At 35.5% G+C, this 26,827-nt stretch overlaps 1 protein-coding gene across 1 annotated transcript; it reads left to right on the top strand.

Annotated features, from left to right (window-relative positions):
* Positions 1-1,398: 1,398 nt before the first annotated feature.
* LOC136028125 (tubulin beta chain) lies at positions 1,399-22,516 on the top strand. Its single transcript, XM_065705772.1, has 3 exons — positions 1,399-1,560; positions 6,166-7,306; positions 22,241-22,516. Exons 1-3 carry the CDS (start codon positions 1,504-1,506, stop codon positions 22,381-22,383), a joined length of 1,341 nt encoding a protein of 446 aa, XP_065561844.1. The 5' UTR covers positions 1,399-1,503; the 3' UTR covers positions 22,384-22,516.
* Positions 22,517-26,827: the final 4,311 nt, after the last annotated feature.

Below are 26,827 nucleotides of genomic sequence, written 5' to 3' on the forward strand. Positions count from 1 at the left end.
ATTTGTTTGGGGATACGGTCCCCTCTGAGAAAATGGGGCACAAAGATATTTTTCGATTGGCTTGAAACTTTCAAGGACTGTTTCCTGGGTTAAGAAAACTCCCAGTTCTCTAGGGAGGGGGAGGTGTTAGGGAACCCTGAACTACATCCAAAAATTGTTGTCTTTTATTTGTTTGAAACCTTAGTCCGTAAGTCAGTGGGCTACGTGACATAGTATAAAAAGAATAATTTGGGCCTAATGGAGCCCAAAAACTTTTTTTTCCAAAGGCAAATTTGGAAAACCACAGATAGTTGTTATCCTTGTTTGCTTGGAAGTTACTTTAGTTGATTCAAATAGGGGCCCAACAAACTCTTTGTTCCTAAAGGAGGCAGGAAAAATCTCGGATAAGTTTTTCCCAATCAACTTTGACAATAAATATAGACAGGGTCAAAGGAACCTTAATAAAGACGAAACATTCTGAAAATAATTGGGTTGCATCGTCGCTGAACATTAAAAATGTATTCAAAATTTTTCTATGCCTTCCCTATAGTCTACCACGAGCAAAGTATATTGCACATATGGTCAAATGTCCCTCGTTCTCAAAATATGATTTAGAATAGCTTTAGTTACATCACTTTAGTTAAATGAAAGCTGTAAAATTACCTATAGGTTTAAAAAAAAAATTCAAAAACTAGCTTCGATAGCTTGAATTTACTAACAATGCAAAATCACATTTATTCCTAAATTCCGATGTTAAATTTTAATTGCTAGAAAGAAAGCCATAAAGCAAGTAATTAAGGATTTTCGGAATTCTAAAATGGAACTTTGAAAAGGAACAGCGGCTTGGTTAAGACAAAACTTCTGAGTAACAAACATATCCCATTTAACGTAGGCGCACCGGGGGTAAATTCTTGATCAAAACACATTAAGACACAATTTGTATTTTCAGCCTAGGAAACTCTGCCAGACCGCTCTGGTATTTAGTAATGTTATTTTCCTCACTTTCTGGTAGGGTGCATGTGTGGACGTCCGTCTTTCGAGAAAATTGTGTTGAGCAGCAAATCCATTCACTATGACACTAGAGGTTTTAGGCCTCTTTCTAATCAAAATAACCAATTTTGAACGGTCATAGCAAAATTAACTAATGAAAGGTTCTCGGATAAAATAGTTTTGAGTTTATTTAGTATGATTTAAAGACTTTTTGTACACCAGGGATATTCTATGATATTCAATGCTATTGTATGGTATTCGATTGTATTCATCAAAGCACTTCCAAGTCCAAGCACGAATACGAAAAACAGGTTCAGGAAGTCTAACGTGTTTGCAGATATTCAACGGCTTTCTACTGCATATGAAAAATGCACCAATAGCGTTTATGACTCATAAGCGCCGACGCAATTTGGATTCAAATTTGATTCCAGACAGGCTTTTCCTGATTCTTCGTTCTGGTTTCCATTTAGTTTTGGTTTTGTGTTTGTCTCAGTCGTTTACACAGTCACTGTTGCTTTTTTACTTAAAGTCATTATGAGGGAGATCGTGCATATTCAAGCTGGCCAGTGTGGTAATCAAATTGGCGCAAAGGTAATATAATACCTTTAACATACAATAAGCTTCAGAGTGGGAGTACTAAATTGTTGAGATCCGCCTCCTAATATAGCTAGGCCTACAATCACAACAAAGCAGGCTGTTTACCCATAGGCGCCCATAAGGGGGAGGCAGCCCCCTGCCTTATATTTTTATTTTGAGATTTCTATTTTGCAGTAATGGAAGGGTAAAATTCTAGTTTAGTGACTTCTTGCTATCTTGGAAAGGGGTTAGGCTAGGAAAATGAAACTTTCGGGGATGGGTCTACAGGCTAAAGTACAGGTGCGGTAGAATGTGATGTGCAAATATATAGCCGAAATTTGTTTCTAAACTATTACAGATTTGTAATGACCCCATATATAGGTCATTTTTAAGAGGTCAAAAAGTGCTTAAATCTGAATTTGCGGTAGAAGCGATTATTATATTTGTAAACAGCATTAAAAAAGGCATCGAGTGGTATATTCACTTTATTTGAAAGCCAGTAATACTGCTTGCGCCAATTTTACCAAAGTATATCCCGGGAAGGTGTTTTAAAGTACCCACCTCCACTCCTTCTCCGTCTAGAGGGCCCTGAAATTCGCCTACATGACAGGTCTCTATTGATATTTTGACAAAACAACATTTTACCTTAATTTTCAGTTACCAGTTGCTTTTTCTCTGCCTTTAATTCTGAAAATGTAATTCATGTTACTTGAGTAGAACTCTGAGCCATATCAATGTTTTTATTCAAAACTAGCTGTTGGGGTGGCGCTTCGCGCCACCCCAACACCTAGTTGGTGGGGGCGCTTCGCGCCCCCCCAAGCCCCCCGCGCGCGTAAGTCGTTACGCGCCATATTAGTTACGCGCCGTTGTAGTTGTGTCCCTATGTCCCACCTGTGAATATATATATATATATATATATATATATATATATATATATATATATATATATATATATATATATATATATATATATATATATATATATATGTTTTTAACTACGTAAAACTTGCGAATATACAACATTCTTTGCTGTCCCATTGTCTGTGCATATAAATAGATTGTCAGGTTTACCGACTCTTGAACATGCAACATATAATGGTCCATGGGAAAACAATCCGTATTCAGATCTATACCTCATGATTCTAATGATTGCCCTTGAGCTTTGTTGATGGTGATTGCTAATCGACCATTCCCTGAGTCGCCATCGTCATTTATATATCCCCCTGTGCACCCCGGCGTCCCCTTTGTAGTTATGTCCCTGTGTCCCGGTCGTCATTTATATTCCCTGTGTCCCGGTCGTCATTTGTGTCCCGGTGTTCCAGTCTGTGATTTCTCTTTGAGTGTCCCGGGCGTCATTTATATTCCTTGTGTCCCGGTGTCCCGGTCGTCATTTATATCCCCCTGTGCCCCCCGGCGTCCCCATTGTAGTTTGTCCCTGTGTCCCGGTCGTCATTTATATTCCCTGTGTCCCGGTCGTCATTTGTATCCCGGTGTCCCGGTCTGTATATACATTCGTTTTTTAGTTTTGTTTTTCTCCTTTATTTTTTTCCTTTTTTCTTTTTTTTCTTTTTTAGTTTATTTAGATTTTTAGATTTTTTAGTTTTTTTATTAGTTTTTAGTTTTTTTGTAGTTTTTACCATTTTTTTAGTTTTTTTAGTTTTTTTTTTTTACTTATGTCCTGGTCGTCATTTATACTCCCTGTGTCCCGGTCGTCATTTGTGTCTCGGTGCTTTGTTGATTGCTAATTTATATTATATTTATATTTTTTATATTTATTAATATTTTTTTAGTTTTCTTTTTCTCTTATTTTTCAGTTTTTTCCTTTTTTTTAGTTTTTTCTTTTTTAGTTTTTTTTGTTTTTTACCTTTTTTTAGTTTTTTTAGTTTTTTTAGTTTTTTAGCTTTTTTAGTTTTTTTATTAGTTTTTAGTTTTTTTTTAGTTTTTGCCTTTTTTTAGTTTTTTCAGTTTTTTTTTAGTTTTTAGTTTTTTACCTTTTTTTAGTTTTTTTTAGTTTTTTAGCTTTTTTAGTTTTTTTTCTTTTTAGTTTTTTTTGTAGTTTTTACCTTTTTTAGTTTTTTTTCTTCTTTTGTATTAGTGTGAAATAATTCAGACGTCATATGCGGATAAACACGACGTCACTCGACAGACAGACAGACAGACATAACCCACAAACATCTTATTTTTATATATATTTATTCATATTTTTTTAGTTTTCTTTTTCTCTTTTATTTTTCAGTTTTTTCCTTTTTTTTAGTTTTTTTCTTTTTTAGTTTTTAGTTTTTTTTGTTTTTTACCTTTTTTTAGTTTTTTTTTTGTTTTTTTAGTTTTTTAGCTTTTTTAGTTTTTTTATTAGTTTTTATTTTTTTTGTAGTTTTTGCCTTTTTTTATTTTTTTCAGTTTTTTTTTAGTTATTAGATTTTTACCTTTTTTTAGTTTTTTTTTAGTTTTTTAGCTTTTTTAGTTTTTTTTTTCTTTTTAGTTTTTTTTGTAGTTTTTACCTTTTTTAGTTTTTTTCTTCTTTTGTATTAGTGTGAAATAATTCAGACGTCATATGCGAACAAACATGACGTCACCTGATCCATCCACAGATCCACACACAGACAACTTATTTTTATATATATAGATTTAGGAAATGTATTTGCATATCTTCAAAACCTTATAAATTCGGATTGAGCAAAGTTGTGAAGTTGAAAACAATATTTTTGTACTTCATTCAAGCAGAAGATCTATTATGTAAGGTTTCACTTTTATAACGTACATTTTAAAAGATCAGGACCCTCTTGAGGGAGAGGGAGGGGAGGTAGGTACTTTAAAATACCTTCCCGGGACATACTTTAGCCTGTAGACTCATCAGAAATTAAATCTAAAAAACAGTGTCTTCGTGGTATATGTTATAATTAACTCACTATTGAGATAGTTAAGAAAGAAATCTTTACAATCAGAATTTCATCCTGAATTGAAACATAGTATTCATTCGAGTCGGGAATGAACTTTATGAATTTCCAACGCAAATGAATGTTGTATTTGGATTCAGAATTAAATTCCGGTTCTAAAGGCATCCCTCTTTCTTAGCTATCTTATTAGTGAGTTAATCAGAAAATTTACCCTCTTTACTTCCAAAAGCCAAAACCCAAGTTTAGCTCAAGTCCGTGTTTCTTCGACTGCAGGGCTTCAGGCCTTGGGAAGACGATTTTGAGTTAAATTCTAAGGCAAATATGTGTGTTTTTTTGTTTTACCGTCATTTTTTTTTTAATCTAAACAGGCCACGGTTTCTTAGTCATCCGTATCTACAAGCACAGTAGCGCCAATTCGCAATTTTTTTTTGGGGGGGGGGAACAAAATGTATGGGGGGGGGAACAAAATGTATTTTTCAAAATCTAAGATTTTTGCTTTATTTTCATTTTTTCATGAAAATATCGAAGAAAAGGATATTTCTTATAAAAATACCAACAAAAGGTATTTCTCTGAATCTAAGGGAGGAGGGCTAAAACAATCCAGGAGGGAAATGCCCCCCCCCCACAAAAAAAATTGGAACCACAGTACAAGTGGTGGACATATGGGTCATAGTTCTAATTTAAATAATCTTATTTTGCACATATATTTCAGCAAAAAAAGGTTTCCCCGAACAATTTTTCTGTGTGCTTGCATTGCTGATTTTATTATTCTTAGTAACTTGATGATTTTTAAACTATAGAGAGGGAGGGGTGCAAGCATAACTTCCTTATGTGAGCCTGATCTAAATTTAATTCATTAAATTCATCTGAATTTGAGTCCCCGCACGAATTTTTGGGAGGTGTAAAAAAAAGATTTTGAGGCCCAAGTGCGATACTTTTTTTGCTTGAAAAATTGCTTCAGAAGCAGCAACGATTAAATTCGGTAACAAACCACTACACTTGGGCCTGGTAGCTCTTCTTCTTGTTCTTGTTAACTATCCGTTGGGTTATGCATGTATGAGATCATTGCAAAGAAGGATCAACAGTCCGTGTCAACTTCAAAACTGGATAATTTCGTCACGGTAAAGAGCGTTTACTTTACAAAACGCTACTGTTTTTGCCAAACACAAACACAAGTTAAATTTTGCGTCCATGCTTGCTAAGTGAGCCATATTGAGTTGTATTTGAATTTGTTTAATGCAAGTTTCCGTCGAATTAAGATGCACAGTTGGTAGTGAAAATTTTTAGGTTTGTTTCACTGGGTTCAGTAATGTCCAAGGTATCATATACTTAATCCAAGGCCTATGATTAGGGGGTTGTTTTAAACTTTCATCCGAAACAAAGCTTGAAGAATCTTAAACTACTTTTTGTATATGGAGCCCAACATCACAAATCAAAGTTTTGGGTATGGTACAATCTTTAGGCATTCTATTATTACAAGTTTGTATCTCAGGAATAGAACCAGGAAATAGGACAACATACTTGAAGAGTCTCGTACTTTCTTTTCAAGGAGGAAGCATATCTGACCGTATAATTTAATGAAAGGTTCTGCTGTAAGCAAAAATTTGCCTGCCTTCTAAAAACGATTGTTTTGAACAAAATTTACCAGCAAGGGTTCTTAACTTAAAGCTACAAGGAGTCGATAAATGATTGTAACTGATTTTTTTTTTTTTTTTTTTTTTTTTAGTTCTGGGAAATCATTTCTGACGAGCATGGTATTCAGCCAAATGGTTCCTACAAAGGCGAGTCGGAACTCCAATTGGAACGGATAAACGTATATTATAATGAAGCTTCGGGAGGAAAATACGTTCCCCGTGCCGTACTTGTTGATTTAGAACCAGGCACCATGGACTCTGTCAGATCGGGACCATTTGGGTCCCTATTTAGACCTGATAACTTTGTTTTTGGTCAATCTGGTGCGGGAAATAACTGGGCAAAAGGACATTATACAGAGGGTGCTGAACTCGTTGATTCAGTTCTAGACGTAATAAGGAAAGAATCAGAAAGCTGTGACTGCTTACAGGGCTTCCAACTTACTCACTCTCTCGGTGGGGGTACTGGTTCTGGTATGGGCACCCTTCTTATTTCTAAAATCCGAGAAGAATACCCTGATAGAATAATGAACACATACTCAGTTGTCCCATCACCAAAAGTATCAGACACCGTTGTTGAACCATATAATGCCACCCTATCTGTCCATCAGCTCGTTGAAAATACGGACGAAACCTACTGCATTGACAATGAAGCCCTGTATGACATTTGCTTTAGAACCCTCAAATTAACAACCCCTACATATGGCGATTTAAACCATCTAGTCTCTTTAACGATGTCCGGTGTCACGACTTGCCTCAGATTTCCCGGTCAGCTCAATGCCGATCTCCGGAAACTAGCCGTTAACATGGTTCCCTTCCCTCGTCTCCATTTCTTCATGCCCGGCTTTGCTCCACTCACAGCACGCGGATCACAACAATACCGAGCCCTGTCAGTACCTGAACTCACCCAACAAATGTTTGATGCTAAGAACATGATGGCCGCATGTGATCCACGACATGGGCGATATCTCACTGTTGCTGCAATTTTCCGAGGGCGTATGTCCATGAAAGAGGTTGATGAGCAAATGTTAAATATCCAAAACAAAAATTCCTCTTACTTCGTTGAATGGATCCCTAATAATGTTAAAACTGCTGTCTGCGACATTCCACCTCGAGGTTTGAAAATGTCTGCCACGTTCATAGGTAATTCTACTGCCATTCAGGAACTCTTTAAGAGAATATCCGAACAATTTACTGCCATGTTCAGACGCAAAGCTTTCCTTCACTGGTACACGGGTAAGTTCTCACATTTCTCTCTCTTCTCCCTTTCCTTCTCTCTATCCCTTTCCTCTCTCCCTCTATCTCTTCTCTTTCTCTTTCTTCATTTTTTACTCAAGTTATGCCAGTCAAGTTACACTTTCTCGTATTCATTGTAGTTACTCTGACGATATCATTCTTTTACTTAACTTTCGTTACATTTGCATAAGGTTTTGAAACCACAATACCAAAAACAATAGGCTGCTGGGAGCAAGCAATGAGTTGTTCTCGAAGGATACATTTGTGCCGTCGTTGCTGTACCATGCTAATTTTAGTTTTACCACCAAGTATTAGCGTTTGAGAACCTCTTAAATACTGATTTTTGTTGAAATCAAGCGGCTCTTGTGAAATATGTACTGTATCCATGTATGGATTTTGAATTTTCGTGTTACAATATTAGTCTTGTACTGATCGAACTCAGAGATCCTTTGGTGCGAACTATGGTGGAAATTGAAAATCTGTTAAACATATCGGCTTAATATTGGCTTTCGGTTTAGTACACTCATATTGCAATTTTAACCTATAAACCTCAAAATCAAGTGCAAATTAGACATTATGTATAATTTTGACTGGTGGAGGGTTATGTGGGTGGGGGTTGAAGGCAAACTATCACCAACTTTACTGTATCCATTGCCAACGTCTTTAAAGTCGCTAACAGTTGTTCCAGATGTTGCCACCTAGCGCAGTGTCTTAGAATTGCAATTGCTCACGACTCGTTTATACAGTGGTTGTTTTTTTATTTTCAAGGTCAAGTTATCGCTGATTTAACCAAAATTTTCACCGAAAGTTAAGGTTAAGCCTTGGATGTAAAAATAGGAAAAAATATGCTGCAATCGTTACTGAAAAATTAAATTATAGATAATTTACAAAATTATTTTTTATATCTTTCGTCCCTTTATTTCCTCATGAATTTCCACAGTTGAATTAAGATTTATTTACAAGATAAAATTTTATTGCCAGTTTCGTCATTCGAAAGGGAAAGGCTGGGGTTTTGTTACCCCCCAGACCACAATTGCAAACTGTGCCAGAAGCGGCGAAGTAGCCTCTCAGATGCTTTCCATATAATGTGTATAGTGTTTGAGTGTTCTTTTTCAAAGTGTTCCTCTCCCCCCTAAATTTTCGTCCCCCTTTTGACATAAATTTATGTGCATGTGTCTTTTTCTTAGTCCTTCTTCTGAACAAACTCATGACCACTAGAACGCTAGAACCCTATAGAAATGTTTTGGCTCGTCCCCCCTCTCCCCTGTAAAAAAAAGTTAAAATGATGTAAGTGTATTATACACTCTACCCCTTTTCTTCACACCCTCCCAAAAAGATGAAAAAACTGTGGAAATGTAACGGATCTGTTAATAAAAAGTCCCTTAAAATTGTATTTTGAAAGATGTGGGATTGAAGTTGCAATCCTACTTTATAATTGTTGCAGTGTTATACCAAAATAGAACGTGCTTAGCTTTGCGTTGGACAATTTTTTTTTTTTTTTTTTTTTTTTTTTTTTTTTTTTTTTTTTTTTTTTTTTGTGAAGCTTCAACGTCAGAGAAGAAAGAAAACGTCTCGCAGAAAACGTCTCATTAAAAAGCGGTGGTCAATTTCTTTTTATACTCCTATTACAGCCCCCCCCCCGTATCCTCTCAAAAGATCACACCTGTGTGCGTCTATGTAGATGCTATTATTCAAAAATTAATGTTTCCTAAAATATTTATACCAAAAAAGTACGAATATATCTTATGACGTAAAAAAGTGCTATTCTAGGGTTGAAATGCCTTCCATTGAAATGGGAGAACCCTTTTGCTAAAGTTTTCCGGACTAATTACATACAGGGTATGCTCGCAGAAAGAAAACCGTTGTGGTCAGATTTTTTTAGTAACATACTTTACACAACAAGACATAATTGATCACAAAACTAAATTGCAGCTCATCCCCCGAACTGTTTGATGGTTAGTTTTGGGAACCAACAAATTCTCTTTGTTTAGCTCGGGTTTAACGGGCGAAAGCATTGTACAATTCTACGAATTTTTTTTCTTGCCTACCAAGTGTAAAACTACCACATATCACCATTAATAAATAAATGAAATCCAAAACGAACGGATATTACAATAGACAACCTAGTCAAACTCAAAACGAGCAAAAATTAAAAGGAGTAGGACTGGCAACCCCCACGTTTTCTCAAGGCCAGAACATATTTTGCATTTTACTTAAAAAAACAAAAAAAAAACAATAACAGTGTATTGTCATTTAATGTACATTTTCTTATATTTATTCCTTATAGTCTTAATACTTCTCTATTTATTAAAGTGAAAACATGTAAAATGTATTTTGTTTCTGTAAAGTGTAAATCATATTCTGGTCTTGAGAAGGCGTGGGGGCTGTCAATCTTACTCATGTTAATCTTTGCTAGTTTTGGGTTTTGACCCGGTTATTGTAATTTCTGTTCGTTTTTGGTTAAATTTTTTTTATTGATGGTGATTTGTGGTAGCTCTGCGCTTGGGAAATTATTAAAATTTATTTCCACTCATTTTTGGCTTAATGGGACTCTTTACAATTCCTTGACGAGCTTGTTTTGCGGAAAAAAAATTTATATTAAATTCTGTTCGTTTTTCATTGACATAGAACAAGACATAATTGATCACAAAACTAAATTACAGGTGTTCAAAAATTTGATGATAAAGTCAGTAAGCACAAATTTTACTTGTCTTCGAAGTTTGCTAATTTGTTAACGTAATAACCACATAGCAATTCAGAAAATGATTGCTTCTTTTATGCGTCGTTTATGCAACGTGTCTAATACTAAATATATAATTCAAAAACCCCTGTATTGTGTCAACTCTTTATTCGAACGCTCTTATGATTCGCCATTTTATCAGTCAGTAATGAAAAGCGAATTGTTGGCTTACTTTTAAAATTGAACTAAATCTTGCTTAACACATGCACCAGTCTTTGCTGCGGTCTATTGATGGGATTTTTTTTTTTTCAAAATGTGAGCAAAAACTGACGTTAATACTAAATACAAGCGTAAGTCACACATACCAGGAGAAGGCTGCCCCCCCCCCATTTCATGTCTGCCCTGGCGCATTTTTGAAAACAACATTAGCGTAAAGAGGGAAGCGTTGAGCAGGGAACAGCCCCTTTCATATACGGAGTAATTTCTGTTCGGTTTAAGTTTTAATGTCGCTCCTTGCTTTAAGTTGAAAAAACTTTTTTTTCATTTAGTTTCTGAACGTTTTTGAATAAATGCATGTTTTAATTTTGGCTCTCCGCACATATATAACTAAAAATAAATTTGCATATTAATTTTGTTTTTGCTAAATGGCTTTCTCATAGCTTTGATAGGCCGATTTTGAGAAAAAATGGGTGGGTGGGGGAGGCCTAGTTGCCTTCCAATCTTTTTGTTACTTAAAAAGGCAACTAGAACTTTTAATTTTTTTACGAACGTTTTTGTTAGTAATAAATATACATAACTTACGAAATAACTTACGTAACGAGCTTCTATATTCGTTTATTTTTATTACGTACTAGCTGTTGGGGTGGCGCTTCGCGCCACCCCAACACCTAGTTGGTGGGGGCGCTTCGCGCCCCCCCCCCCAAGCTCCCCCGCGCGCGTAAGTCGTTACGCGCCATATTAGTTACGCGCCATTGTAGTTGTGTCCCTATGTCCCACCTGTGAATATAGATAGATATATATATATATATATATATACTAGCTGTTGGGGTGGCGCTTCGCGCCACCCCAACACCTAGTTGGTGGGGGCGCTTCGCGCCAACCCCAAAGCCCCCCCGCGCGCGTAAGTCGTTACGCGCCATATTAGTTACGCGCCATTGTAGTTGTGTCCCTATGTCCCACCTGTGAGTATAGATATATATATATATATATATATATATATATATATATATATATATATATATATATATATATAACTTGTAAAACTTGTAAAACTTGTAACTACGTAAAACTTGCGAATATACAACATTCTTTGCTGTCCCATTGTCTGTGCATATAAATAGATTGTCAGGTTTACCGACTCTTGAACATGCAACATATAATGGTCCATGGGAAAACAATCCGTATTCAGATCTATACCTCATGATTCTAATGATTGCCCTTGAGCTTTGTTGATGGTGATTGCTAATCGACCATTCCCTGAGTCGCCATCGTCATTTATATATCCCCCTGTGCACCCCGGCGTCCCCTTTGTAGTTATGTCCCTGTGTCCCGGTCGTCATTTATATTCCCTGTGTCCCGGTCGTCATTTGTGTCCCGGTGTTCCAGTCTGTGATTTCTCTTTGAGTGTCCCGGGCGTCATTTATATTCCTTGTGTCCCGGTGTCCCGGTCGTCATTTATATCCCCCTGTGCCCCCCGGCGTCCCCATTGTAGTTGTGTCCCTGTGTCCCGGTCGTCATTTATATTCCCTGTGTCCCGGTCGTCATTTGTATCCCGGTGTCCCGGTCTGTATATACATTCGTTTTTTAGTTTTGTTTTTCTCCTTTATTTTTTTCCTTTTTTCTTTTTTTTCTTTTTTAGTTTATTTAGATTTTTAGATTTTTTAGTTTTTTTATTAGTTTTTAGTTTTTTTGTAGTTTTTACCATTTTTTTAGTTTTTTTAGTTTTTTTTTTTTACTTATGTCCTGGTCGTCATTTATACTCCCTGTGTCCCGGTCGTCATTTGTGTCTCGGTGCTTTGTTGATTTTAGTTTTTAGTTTTTTTTTGTTTTTTACCTTTTTTTAGTTTTTTTAGTTTTTTTAGTTTTTTAGCTTTTTTAGTTTTTTTATTAGTTTTTAGTTTTTTTTTAGTTTTTGCCTTTTTTTAGTTTTTTCAGTTTTTTTTAGTTTTTAGTTTTTTACCTTTTTTTAGTTTTTTTTTAGTTTTTTAGCTTTTTTAGTTTTTTTTCTTTTTAGTTTTTTTTGCAGTTTTTACCTTTTTTAGTTTTTTTTCTTCTTTTGTATTAGTGTGAAATAATTCAGACGTCATATGCGGACAAACACGACGTCACTCGACAGACAGACAGACAGACATAACCCACAAACAACTTATTTTTATATATATTTATTCATATTTTTTTAGTTTTCTTTTTCTCTTTTATTTTTCAGTTTTTTCCTTTTTTTTTAGTTTTTTTCTTTTTTAGTTTTTAGTTTTTTTTAGTTTTTTACCTTTTTTTAGTTTTTTTTAGTTTTTTTAGTTTTTTAGCTTTTTTAGTTTTTTTATTAGTTTTTATTTTTTTTTGTAGTTTTTGCCTTTTTTTATTTTTTTCAGTTTTTTTTTAGTTATTAGATTTTTACCTTTTTTTAGTTTTTTTTAGTTTTTTAGCTTTTTTAGTTTTTTTTCTTTTTAGTTTTTTTTTGTAGTTTTTACCTTTTTTAGTTTTTTTCTTCTTTTGTATTAGTGTGAAATAATTCAGACGTCATATGCGGACAAACATGACGTCACCTGATCCACAGATCCACACACAGACAACTTATTTTTATATATATAGATATATATATATATATATATATATATATATATATACTAGCTGTTGGGGTGGCGCTTCGCGCCACCCCAACACCTAGTTGGTGGGGGCGCTTCGCGCCCCCCCCAAGCCCCCCCGCGCGCGTAAGTCGTTACGCGCCATAATAGTTACGCGCCATTGTAGTTGTGTCCCTATGTCCCACCTGTGAATATAGATATATATATATATATATGGTTTTAACTACGTAAAACTTGCGAATATACAACATTCTTTGCTGTCCCATTGTCTTTGCATATAAATAGATTGTCAGGTTATCCCCCTGTTTCCCCCGGTGTCCCCGTTGTAGTTGTGTCCCTGTGTCCCGGTCGTCATTTATATTCCCTGTGTCCCGGGTCCCGGTCATCATTTGTATCCCGGTGTCCCGGTCTGTATATACATTCGTTTTTTAGTTTGGTGGGGGCGCTTCGCGCCCCCCCCAAGCCCCCCCGCGCGCGTAAGTCGTTACGCGCCATAATAGTTACGCGCCATTGTAGTTGTGTCCCTATGTCCCACCTGTGAATATAGATATATATATATATATATGGTTTTAACTACGTAAAACTTGCGAATATACAACATTCTTTGCTGTCCCATTGTCTTTGCATATAAATAGATTGTCAGGTTATCCCCCTGTTTCCCCCGGTGTCCCCGTTGTAGTTGTGTCCCTGTGTCCCGGTCGTCATTTATATTCCCTGTGTCCCGGGTCCCGGTCATCATTTGTATCCCGGTGTCCCGGTCTGTATATACATTCGTTTTTTAGTTTTGTTTTTCTCCTTTATTTTTTTCCTTTTTTTTTCTTTTTTAGCTTATTTAGATTTTTAGATTTTTTAGTTTTTTTTATTAGTTTTTAGTTTTTATTTCTTTTTAGTTTTTTTGTCCCGGTCGTCATTTATATCCCCCTGTTTCCCCCGGTGTCCCCGTTGTAGTTGTGTCCCTGTGTCCCGGTCGTTATTTATATTCCCTGTGTCCCGGTCGTCATTTGTATCCCGGTGTACCGGTCTGTATATACATTCGTTTTTTAGTTTTGTTTTTCTCCTTTATTTTTTTCCTTTTTTTTTCTTTTTTAGTTTATTTAGATTTTTAGATTTTTTAGTTTTTTTATTAGTTTTTAGTTTTTTTTTCTTTTTAGTTTTTTTGTAGTTTTTACCTTCTTTTTAGTTTTGTTAATTTTTTTTTTTACTTGTGTCCTGGTCGTCATTTATACTCCCTGTGTCCCGGTGCTTTGTTGATTGCTAATCGAACATTCCTTTTGTCCTGGTCGCTTTCTCTTTGAGTGTCGTCATTTATTTTTTTCTTTTTTAGTTCTTTTAGTTTTTACCTTTTTTAGTTTTTTTTTAGTTTTTAGTTTTTTTAGTTTTTTACCTTTTTTTAGTTTTTTTAGTTTTTTAGCTTTTTTATTTTTTTATTAGTTTTTAGTTTTTTTGTAGTTTTTGCCTTTTTTTTTAGTTTTTTGTCCTGGTCGCTTTCTCTTTGAGTGTCGTCATTTATTAGTTTTTTCCTTTTTTTTTTTTAGTTTTTTATTGGTTTTTACCTTTATTTTAGCTTATTTTTCAGTTTTTTCCTTTTTTTTAGTTTTTTTTTATTTTTTATTTTTTTTAGTTTTTTACCTTTTTTTAGTTTTTTTAGTTTTTTTAGTTTTTTAGCTTTTTTACTTTTTTTATTAGTTTTTAGTTTTTTTTTGTAGTTTTTGCCTTTTTTTAGTTTTTTCAGTTTTTTTTTAGTTTTTTATTGGTTTTTACCTTTATAGTTTTTTTAGTCTTTTAGCTTTTTTAATTTTTTTATTAGTTTTTAGTTTTTTTTGTAGTTTTTGCCTTTTTTTAGTTTTTTCAGTTTTGACGTCACCTAATCCAGTTTTTTCAGGTGACGTCACCTGACACATCCATCCACACATCCATCCACACATCCATCCACAGACAACTTATTTTTATATATATAGATATATATATATATATATATATGTTTTTAACTACGTAAACCTTGCGAATATACAACATTCTTTGCTGTCCCATTGTCTGTGCATATAAATAGATTGTCAGGTTTACCGACTCTTGAACATGCAACATATAATGGTCCATGGGAAAACAATCCGTATTCAGATCTATACCTCATGATTCTAATGATTGCCCTTGAGCTTTGTTGATGGTGATTGCTAATCGACGATTCCCTGTGTCGCCGTCGTCATTTATATATCCCCGTGTGCCCCCCGATGTCCCGGTCGTCATTTATATTCCATGTGTTCCGGTCGTCATTTATGTCCCGGTGTCCCAGTCTGTGAATTCTCTTTGAGGGTTCCGGGCGTCATTGATATTCCTTGTGTCCCGGTGTCCCGGTCGTCATTCGTGTCCCGGTGTCCCAGTCTGTATATACATTCGTTTTTGAATTGGTCTTTTTTTTAGGTTTTAGTTTTCTGCCTTTTTTTTAGTTTTTTTTAGTTATACCTCATGATTCTAATGATTGCCCTTGAGCTTTGTTGATGGTGATTGCTAATCGAACATTCTCTGTGTCCCCATCGTCATTTATATATCCCCCTGTGCCCCCCGGCGTCCCCGTTGTAGTTGTGTCCCTGTGTCCCGGTCGTCATTTATATTCCCTGTGTCCCGGTCGTCATTTGTATTCCGGTGTCCCAGTCTGTATATACATTCGTTTTTGAAATGGTAAATGATGAAATAAATTTTTGTATTTTTCCCCTTTTTTTCTTTTTATTTATTTTTTGGTTTTTACATTTTTTAGTTTTTTTAGTTTTTTTTCTTTTTTCTTTTTAGTTTTTTTTTTTATTTTTATTTTTTTAGTTTTGTTTTTCTCCTTTATTTTTCTTTTTGTTTCCTTTTTTTAGTTTTTTTTTATTTTTTAGTTTTTTTAGTTTTTTAGCTTTTTAGTTTTTTTATTAGTTTTTAGTTTGTTTTTTTCTTTTTAGTTTTTACCTTTTTTTTTAGTTTTTTTTTTACTTATGTCCTGGTCGTCATTTATACTCCCTGTGTCCTCGTCATTTATATTCCCTATGTGCCGGTGTCCTGGTCGTCATTTGTGTCCCAATGTAATTTCGTAATTTCGTCAGTCGAAAACATGACGTCAGCCGACACAGAAACATGACGTCACCTGATCCACAGATCCACAGACAGACAACTTATTTTTATATATATAGATATAAGAGGGTTCGCCCCCTCGTCAATACCTTGCTCTTTACACTAAAGCTTAAATTTTATTCCAATTCTTTAAGAATGACTCCTAAATCACGAAGGTTGTAGAATAAATAGTTGAAATCGTAAAAAATAATTTAGCGTAAAGAGCGAGGTATTTAGGAGGAAATGAACCTCCTCGTATTCGTAAGAATTTCTGTTCGTTTTAGGTTTCAATGCTGCTCCTTACATCCAGTTGAAAAACGTTTAAATATTTATTTTTTCATTTTTTTTAAAGAATGCTAGAAAATTATGCACTCCCTTCATGGAAACTCTCCATGGAAAGATCATCCCACGTTACCCCTCGATCCTTCTCCCCCAAACCAGAAAAAATCCCCTTGAAAACGTCTGTACACTTCCTAATAACCAGCCCCTCCCCCGCGGACTGTGGGGAAGTCAGTCACCCCCAAAGACATAGTTATTAGGTTTTTCGACAATGCCGAACAAAATGGCTATCTAAAAATTTTGATCCCTTGAGTTTGGGAAAAAATAATCATGGGATGGGGCCTAGGTGCCCTCCAAATTTTTTGGTACTTGAAAAGGGCACTAGGACTATTAATTTCCGTTAGAATGAGCCCTCGCGACATTCTAGGACCACTGGGTTGATGCGATCACCCGCGAAAAAAAAAAAAACGCACCCGTGATCGGTCTTGTGGCAAAAAATACAAAATTCCACATTTTGGTAGATAGGAGCTTGAAACTTCTGCAGTAGGGCCTTCTGATACGCGGAATTCGATGGTGTGATTAAGATACTATGACGTTTAGGGGGTGTTTTCCCCAATTTTCCAAAATAAGGAGAATTTCCTCAGACTCATAGCTTTTGATAGGTAAAAATAAATTTGGTGAAACTAATATATTTGAAATTAGCATAAAATCCAATTTTTTGATGTATCTATTAGTTTCAAAATTTCGTTTTTTTTTAGTTTTTGTTACTATTGAGCCGGGTCGCTCCATACTACAGTTCGTTACCACGAAATATTTGAAAACAATAACCGCAGTCTCGTTTTGATTAAACCATAGATTAATATCCACATGGGAGCTAAAGGGGCTGACAAAGGATAATAGCTTCTATTATAGCAATTGATCGACTTCAATTAGATATGTTATCTGCATAACTCGACGCATCAAACCATAAATGCATAAAACTTGGTTTTAGCAATTTTTTTTGCCACAATTACACTCTTATTACAAAGAAAAGGAGAAGGATCTCTTTTATTGCAGAAATGACAACCTTAGAAATTTTTGTGCCATATGGCATAGGGATCCCAACTTTAAAATTTAGTTTTATAAATTGTAGAAAGGAGCCACAGCTGACTTATCAGGACCACGGTTGTGAGTGTTCAATAACGACTAGCGAGGCGTACCTAAATCAAATGTCCGGCTGGTATTTAAAGCTTCAGCAATCAATATATCACTACTACGGTTACACTCTAGCAGAATTTTATACATTAGGTGGCGAATGAAAGTTCTTGAGCCGAACTGGCCAGACATGACAATAAACAACCAAGAGAGATAAAACTCTACAAAAAGAAAACTTCAAAGACTTTTTAGTCTTTCAATTCTACTGGCCGTCGTCTCGTTTGAAGTTTTCTTTTTGTAGAGTTTTATCTCTCTTGGTTGTTTATTTACATTAGGTGGAGCATGCCCTCTCTCCTAAAAACTTTATTAAGCTAGAATTGATTATCATGAGTACAGCAAGCACCATTAATTTCGTCTATAACTAGTAGTTCAATATTTTTGGAAGTGCGAGTAGCCGCTAGTAGCCTAAGATGAGGGAAATATCAGTTCCCAATTGCACTTGCTTTTGAGCTTCGAATTTAGAGAAAGGGTTATAAGAATTTGGATAACATCGATGCAATTGCCAATGAAGCCTTGAATATCTTCTGTAGATATTCCAGATGGGGTATTGTGTACGATGCCAAATAATTTGGGAAAATTTATCTTTTTGTCAGCAACACGGTGTGTCTCCGTTAGAGCATCAGAGAGAGCATCCATGGCTCCTACATCAGACGCCACTACCTATCTCTCATGTTTAGTAGGCCTAAGGGCGTAAATGTTAGAGTTACTATCGCCAGTAAGGAAATCCAGGGAGTCTTTGAAGGAACTTGAATTGTCTAAAGTCCAGGAACATTATGAACAACCAATGATTTTGGAGAGACGGTTTCGGAGGGAGCTGAAATGATATGGGGAAACAGCATTAGCGTTGTTTAATTCGACAAAGCTATTGAATTCCGTGCAAAATCGTTAAGTTTACGGGCAAGTGTTGCGGTAGTATCCCCACAGACAGTTGACGCCTGATCAGGTCAAAGATAAAATGGCAAGGCAATGGCACCTTTTTTCCATTCAGACATCTATTGACCGAATCAGGTCGACGGCACTATCCCCAGGCTTCTGCCATTCAGTAGTCTGAGTAGATACGGCTTCAGACCATAGCAGATTCTTAGCCTCCGTGATTTCTTCAGACTTAAAGAAATCAAACGTGATCAAACAGTTCGTGGTAACAAACTGTAGTAAGGAGTGACCCGGCTCAAAAGTAACCAAAACTCTAGAAAATGGAATTTTAATACCAATAGCTACATCAAAAGAATCGCATTTTAATGCTGATTTCAAATATATAAGTTTCATCAAGTTTAGTCTTACCCATCAAACGTTACGAGCCTGAGAAAATTTGCGTTATTTTAGAAAATATGGGGAAACACCCCCTAAAAGTCATAGAATCTTAACGAAAATCACACCATCAGATTCAGCGTATTAGACAGCGAGCAAGAACTTGAATAAAGTGAAGATCATTGGCTGCTTATTATTGGCTTACATTTTTTTTTCGTCACACTCCATTTATTCTTTTTTTTTTATTTACGTACTATTCTTCATGTTTACTAAGCGCTCATAGTAAAATGAATTTCTGTTTCTAACTAAGTGGCCTAAATGTTTTTAGATTGAACAGTGAGTATTGTGAGCATCGTCTCGCTGCTTAAGCCATCACGGGTCAAGTCATCGTTTTTTGCTGTCCCCAATCATAAAGTTCTCCCATATATTTTATTCATTTATTTTTTCAGATCATGTGTGTTTTTTTTTGCTGCTGAGACGGTTAGGATGGTTCTAGATGTTTACTGAATACTCCTGAAGATCCCCCCCCGGAAAATACATCTCGTGTAAAACCTCCTCTCCCTTGAAAAATAGCCCCCATGGAAAATAGGGTTTTTCAAATTTGAGAATTGTATTGCAGTTTTTTTTCATTAGTTTCTTTGAAAAGAGCCGATGGAATGGAAAAAGACGAATTTACGCATCAGAAGCATCTTAAAAACCTAGAAAAAAACTCAATTTTTTTTTAAGACTTCCGTAGGAACTTCTGTGATTTTTGCGAGCACTAAAATAAAACGAAGAGAAGAGAAAATAGGGGGAAACACCCCCTAAGAGTCATAGAATCTTAACGAAAATCATACCATCAGATTCAGCGTATTAGAGAACCCTACTTTAGAAGTTTCAAGCTCATATCTACAAAAATGTGGAATTTTGTATTTTTCTGCCAGACGGCAGATCATGGCGTGTTTATTTGTTTTTTTGTTGTTTTTTTTTCAGGGGTGATCGTATCGACCGAGTTGTCCTAGAATGTTACGAGAGGGCTCATTCTAACGGAAAGGAAAAGTTCTAGTGCCCTTTTTAAGTGACCAACAAAATTGGAGGGCACCTAGGCCCCCTCCCACGCTAATTATTTTTCCAAAGCCAACGAATCAAAATTCTGAGATAGCAATTTTATTCAGCGTAGTCGAAAAACCTTATAACTATGTCTTTGGGGACGACGTACTCCCCCACAGTCCCCGTGGGAGGGGCTACAAGATACAAACTTTGACCAGTGCTTACTTATAGTAATGGTTATTGGGAAGTGTACAGGCGTTTTCAGGAGGATTTGTTGGTCGGGGAAGGGGTTGAGAAGAGGGGGATATGCTGGGGGAACTTTCCATCGATGAATTTGTCATGGGGGAAGAAAATTTCCATGAAGGGAGCACAGGATTTACTAGCATTACTTAAAAGAAAAACAACGAAAAAATAAATATGAAAAAGTTTTTTTTCAGCTGGAAGTAAGGAGCAGCATTAAAACTTAAAACGAACAGAAATTATTACCCATATGAGGGGCTCACCTCCTCCTAATACCTCACTGTTTACGCTAAAGTATTTTTAGTAGTTTCAACTATTTATTCTACGGCTTTTGTGATTCAGGGGTCATTCTTAATGAATTGGGACAAAATTTAAGCTTTAGTGTAAAGAGCGAGGTACTGACGAGGGCGCGAACCCCCTCATATACGTAATAAAAACATGAGGATACAGAAGTTCTTTACGTAAGCTAATTTATAAGTTACGTATATGTTACTAATAAAAATATTCGCAAAAAATTAAAAGTTCTAGTTGCCTTTTTAATTAACCAAAAAATCGCAGGGCAACTAGGCTTCCTCCACCGTTCCTTTTTTTCTCAAAATCATTTGATCAAAACTATGAGAAAGCCAATTAGCCAAAAAAAAAACTTGCAAATTTCGTGTTAATTATTCCTCTGCGGAGAGCCAAAATCAAGACATGCATTGCTTCAAAAATTTTTACTTGTGAAAACGTTCGTAAAAATTAAAAGTTGCCTTTTTAAGTAATCAAGAAATTGGAGGGAAACTAGGCCTCCTCCCTCGCTGCTTTCCATTTAGCCCCAAAAAATTAATATGCAAATATCGTTTTAATTATTTATGTGCGGAGAGCCAAGATCAAAACATGCATTAATTCAAAAACGTCCAGAAATTAAACAAAAAAACAAGTTTTTTTTAAATGAAAGTAAGGAGCGACATTAAAACTTAAAACGAACAGAAATTACTATGTATATGAAAAGGACTGCTTCCTCATCAACGCCCAGCTCTTTACGCTAAAGTTTTTTACTGTTTCAAAAAGGAGAGTTCAGAGAAATAGTCAAACTTTAGCGTAAAGAGCGGGGCGTTGATGAGGAAGCAGCCCCTTTCATATACGGAATAATTTCTGTTCTTTTTAAGTTTTAATGTTGCTCCTTACTTTCATTCAAAAAAACTTTTCTTTTATTTAATTTCTGGAGTTTTTAAATTAATGCATATTTTGATCTTGGCTCTCCACACATAATTAATTAAAACGAAGGTTGCATATCAATTAATTGCAATTAATTGGAAGATTTTAAGAAAAAATGAGCGAGGGAGGAGGCCTGGTTGCCCTCCAATTTTTTGATTACTTAAAAAAGCAACTAGAACTTCTAATTTTTTACAAACGTTTTCATTGGTAAAATACAGACGTAACTTACGAATTAACTTACGTAACGAACTTCTATATTCGTATGTTTTTATTGCGTATATGAGGGGTTCAACCCTTGTCGATACCTCGCTCTTTATACTAAAGCTTAAATTTTGTCCCAATTCCTTAAGAATTGGGATCCCAAGGGATCCCAATTCCTTAAAATAACTTGTTTTTTTTTATTTAATTTTCATAATTGAATCTACAGTGTATGACGCTTTCCTTACACTCGAGATGAAATGCAGCACAGGAAACAGTACCAATTTGTCACTTGCTATTTCAAAATGGAATAATCAAGTGAATGCTCAAGAGATACATCTGTAGATGTGGCCAGAATAATCGCCAGCGACAATCCGCTGAAACCACTTCTCGCAGGCAAACCGGTGCTTGCAAAAGGTAACCGCCCCTCTTCTGGCTGCTTAGTCAAAACTTAAGTCGTCACTCATTTAAATGTAATAAATCAGTATCCTTATTCCTGAGGGAATTCATACTCTCAAACAGCCAGTAAAGAAAAACCTAATTAATTTCTCTGTAAAGCATGCGCATGGTTGCCACCCCTAGTGATTTATCACTGTTTCTAGTGATTCTTATATTTAAAAATCACTAAATCAGCACATGAATCACTAGATTATTGAAGCAAATCACTAAATCAATCAAAAATGCTAAAATCTAATGACTGTTTTTCTCATATGAAGGCAACCATGAACATTTCTTGTTATGCATGTTACCTTTCATGCTTCCCAAACAAGTCATATTCAGGATTATTGATTCAGCCAAGTGGTATGGGGCTAAGGATTCAAATAAAAAAGATTGGTTTTCTACTGCAATTCGTAAGATGGACAAATACGGTCCAGGTAGCTCTTAAAGCAAAAACCCCAAACTTCACCTATCAATGCCTGCTATATAAAAGTTTTGGCATTATCCCTCTTTATATCCGTCTGTAATAAAATCATAAAATTTTAGGTGAAGGTATGGACGAGATGGAGTTCACAGAAGCCGAGTCAAACATGAATGACCTTGTATCTGAATACCAACAATACCAAGAAGCAACTGCTGATGACGACATAGAGTTTGAAGGCGAGGATGGCGAGCAAGAACTTGAATAAAGTGAAGATCATAGGCTGCTTATTATTGGCTTACATTTTTTTTCGTCACACTCCATTTATTCTTTTTTTTTTATTTACGTATTATTCTTCATGTTTACTAAGCGCTCATAGTAAAATGAATTTCTGTTTCTAACTAAGTGGTCTAAATGTTTTTAGATGAATAGTGAGTATTGTGAGCATCGTCTCGCTGCTTCAGCCATCACGAGTCAAGTCGTGTTTTTTTGCTGTCCCCAATCATATAGTTCTCCCATTTATTTTATTTATTTATTTTTTCAGATCACGTGTGTCTTTTCGCTGCTGAGGCCGTTAGGATGGTTCTAGATGTTTACCGAATACCCCCGCAGACCCCCCCCCCCCCCCACAGAAAATACTTCCCATGTAAATACCCCCTCCCTTGAACAATAGCCCCCATGGTAAAAAGGGTTTTTCAAATTTGAGAATTGCATTGTAATTTTTTTCCCCTTTTTCAGTAGTTTCAAACAGTTCGTGGTAACGAACTGTAGTAAGGAGCGACCCGGCTCAATAGTAACCGAAACTCTAAAAAATGGAGTTTTGATACCAATAGCTACATCAAAAGAATCGCATTTTAATGCTGATTTTAAATATATAAGTTTCATCAGGTCTTACCCATCAAATGTTACGAGCCTGAGAAAATTTGCCTTATTTAGGAAAATAGGGGGAAACACCCCTAAAAGTCGTAGGATCTTAACGAAAATGACACCATCAGATTCAGCGTATAAGAGAACCCCACTGTGGAAGTTTCAAGCTCGTATCTACAAAAATGTGGAATTTGTATTTTTTGCCAGAAGACAAATCACGGGTGCGTGTTTATTTGTTTGTTGTTTTTTTTTCTTTTCCCCAGGGTCATCGTATCGACCAAGCGGTCCTAGAATGTCGCAAGAGGGCTCATTTTAACGGAAATGAAAAGTTCTAGTGCCCTTTTTAAATGACCAAAAAAATTGGAGGGCATCTAGGCCCCCTCCCACGCTCATTTTTTCCCAAAGTCAACGGATCAAAATTTTGAGATAGCCATTTTGTTCAGCATAGTCGAAAACTATAATAACTATGTCTTTGGGGATGACTTACTCCCCCACAATCCCTGGGGGAGGGGCTGCAAGTTACAAACTTTGACCAGTGTTTACATATAGTAATGGTTATTGGGAAGTGTACAGACGTTTTCAGGGGGATTTTATTTTGTTTGGGGGTGGGGCTGAGGAAAGGGGCTATGCTGGAGGATCTTTCCTTGGAGGAATCTGTCATGGGGGAAGAAAAATTCAATGAAAAGGGCGCAGGATTCTCTAGCATTACTATAAGAAAACAATGAAAAATAAACATGAAAACGTTTTTTTCAAATGAAAGGAAGAAGTAGCATTGAAACTTAAAACGAACAAAAATTATTACGCATATGAGGGGTTCTAAAAACACTTTAGCATAAAGAGCGAGGTATTTAGGAGGAGATAAATACCTTGCTCTTTATGCTAAAGTATTTTTAGTAATTTCAACTATTTATTCTACGGCCTTTCTGATTCAGGGGTCATTCTTAAAGAATTGGGACAAAACTTACGATTTAGTGTAAAGAGCGAGGTATTAACGAGGGTACAAACCCCCTCGTATACATATTAAAAATATAAGGTTATGAAAGTTTGTTACGTAAGTTAATTCTTAAGTTACGTATATTTTTTACTAATAAAAACGTTCGTTAAAAATTAAAAGTTCTAGTTGCCTTTTTAAGTAACCGAAAAATTGGAGGGCAATTAGGCCTCCTTCTCCACCCCTTATTTCTCAAAATCGTCTGATCAAAACTAAGAGAAAGCCATTTAGCCTAAAAAAGAATTAATATACAAATTTCATTTTAATAATTTATGTGCGGAGAGCCAAAACCAAACATGCATTAATTCAAAAACGTTCAGAAATTAAATATAAAAAAAAACTAATTTTTTTTAGCTGAAAGTAAGGAGCGACATTAAAACTTAAAACGAACAGAAATTACTCCGTATATGAAATGAGTTGTCCCCTCCGCAGTCCCTCGCTCTTTACGCTAAAATTTGACTCTTTGCCACAATTCTGCTTTTTAAAACAATTAAAAGCTTTAGCGTAAAGAGCGAGGGATTACGGAGGGGACAACTCATTTCACATACGGAGTAATTTCTGTTCGTTTTAAGTTTTAATGTCGCTCCTTACTTTCAGCTAAAAAAATTATTTTTTTTTTATTTAATCTTTGAAAAGAACCGATGGAATGGAAAAAGAGGAATTTACGCATCATAAGCATCTTAAAACCTAGAAGAAAACCTCAATTTTTTTTAAGACTTCCGTAGGAACTTTTGCGATTTTTGGCAGTAGCGAGCGCCAAATTAAAACGAAAAGAAGAAAAAAATGGGGCGAAAATCAGCAAAATTCAGCTAAAAACTTAAGGCGAAAAGAGTTACAGAAGGTTTAGCTGCCTTTTGAAAGGATAAAAAAACAAGCGTTTTTCAACTGAAAATAAGGAGCAACATCAAAACTTAGAGCGAACAGAAATTATTGCGTGTATGAAGGGGATTTCCTCCTCCTCAACATCTCGCTCTTTATGCTGAAGTTTTTTAATATTTTTAAAAGAACTTTCTATTGTTCTAATTAAACGACCCTTGTGTTTCATGAGTCGTTCTTAAAGAATTCGAACGAAATTCAAACTTTAGCGTGAAGAGTGAGGCTTTGAGGAGGGGGGAATCACCTTCATACACGTAATAGTTTTGTTTTAAGTTTTAATGTTGCTCCTTAATTTCAGTTGAAATAGCATGTTCTTAAAAATTTGATTTCTGACCGTTTTTAAGTAATGCTGGGAAATTTGGCTCCACTTCCACAGAGAAATCCCCATTCCCACGGAAATATCCTCTAGACAATTCAATCCCGATGAAAATTAACCCTGGACTATTACCCTTAAAAATTCCACGCGTAAAATTCAGATGGAAAAGTTAAAGCAAGACAAAAATAATTTTGTATAGGGATTCTGACAAATTTTCCGGTTCGTAATTTCCCCTGACTAGTTCAACCCCCGGAAACTCCCCCCCCCCCTAGGAAAATTCCCCCGTTGAAAAATCCCAAGCAACAAATTTGCCCTCACCCCACCCGAAAATGTATACATGCTTCACAATAACAAATACTATGTGTAAAAACGAGCAAATTTTATGACTTTATCTTTCCCCTTGGGCTGTGGGGGGTCATGTTATATCCAGAGGCATATTGGGTCTTTCAACTATGATGAGAAAAAGGTTTACCTCATATTTTGATAGGACAACTTTCGGAAAAAAGAACGGGGAAGGGGTCCAGGTTGCTCTATAATCTTTTTGGTCACTTAGAAAGGGTCCTAGAACTTTTAATTTCCATTCGAATGATCCTTCTCAAGAAATTCTAGGACAACTGAGTCGATACGATCATCCATGGGAAAAAGAAACAAATAAACACGTATCCTTGACCTTTCTTCTCTCAAAAATACAAAATTCCACATTTTTGCAGATAGGAGCTTGAAACCGCTACAGTAGGATTTTCTGATACGCTGAATCTGACGGTGTGATTATCATTAAGATTGTAATACTTTTAGAGGGTGTTTCTCCCTTTTTTTGAAAATCAGGCGAATTTTCTCGGTCTGGTAGCCTTTATTCCGCAAGACTAAATTTAATGAAACTTATATATTTAAAACCAGCATGTTAAAGATTTTTAGTTTCGGTTACTATTGGACAGGGTTGCTCCTAAAATACAGCTCATTCCCGCGAAATGTTTGATGGTTATTTTTGGGAACCAGCGAATTCTTGTTGTTTAAGGTTTTATAGATGAAAGCATTGTACAATTCTACGAATTTGTTTTTCTTGCCTACCAAGTGTAGAACTGCCACAAATCACCATTAATAAACAAATGAAATCCAAAGCGAACCGAGATTACAATAGATAACATAGTCAAGCTCAAAACGAGCAAAAATTAAAATATTAGGACTGACAACGCCCAAGTCTTCTCAAGGCCAGAACATACTTTGCATTTTACTAAAAAGAAAAAAAAAAACAATAACCCTGTATTGTCAGTTTAATTTACATGTTTTTATATTCATTCCTTATAGTCTTAATACTTCTCTATTTATTAAAGTAAAAAAAGTGAAAACATTTAAAATGTATTTTGTTTCTGTAAAGTGTAAATCATATTCCTATCTTGAAAAGGTGTGGGGGGGGGGGTTTCAGTCCTACTCTTGTTAATCTTTGCTCGTTTTGAGTTTTCTCGGTTATTTATTGTAATTTCTATTCGTTTGGGTTTAATTTGTTTATTGATGGTGACTTGTGGTATCTCTGCGCTTGGAACATTATTTAAGTTTATTTCCACTCATTTTTGGTTTAATGGGGTTCTTTACAGTTCTTTGACGAACTTGTTTTATGGAAAAAGTTTTTTGTATTAATTTCTGTTCGTTTTTCATTGACATAGT

This window comes from Artemia franciscana, chromosome 6, assembly GCF_032884065.1.
Source record: "Artemia franciscana chromosome 6, ASM3288406v1, whole genome shotgun sequence".
NCBI classification, from domain to species: domain Eukaryota; kingdom Metazoa; phylum Arthropoda; class Branchiopoda; order Anostraca; family Artemiidae; genus Artemia; species Artemia franciscana.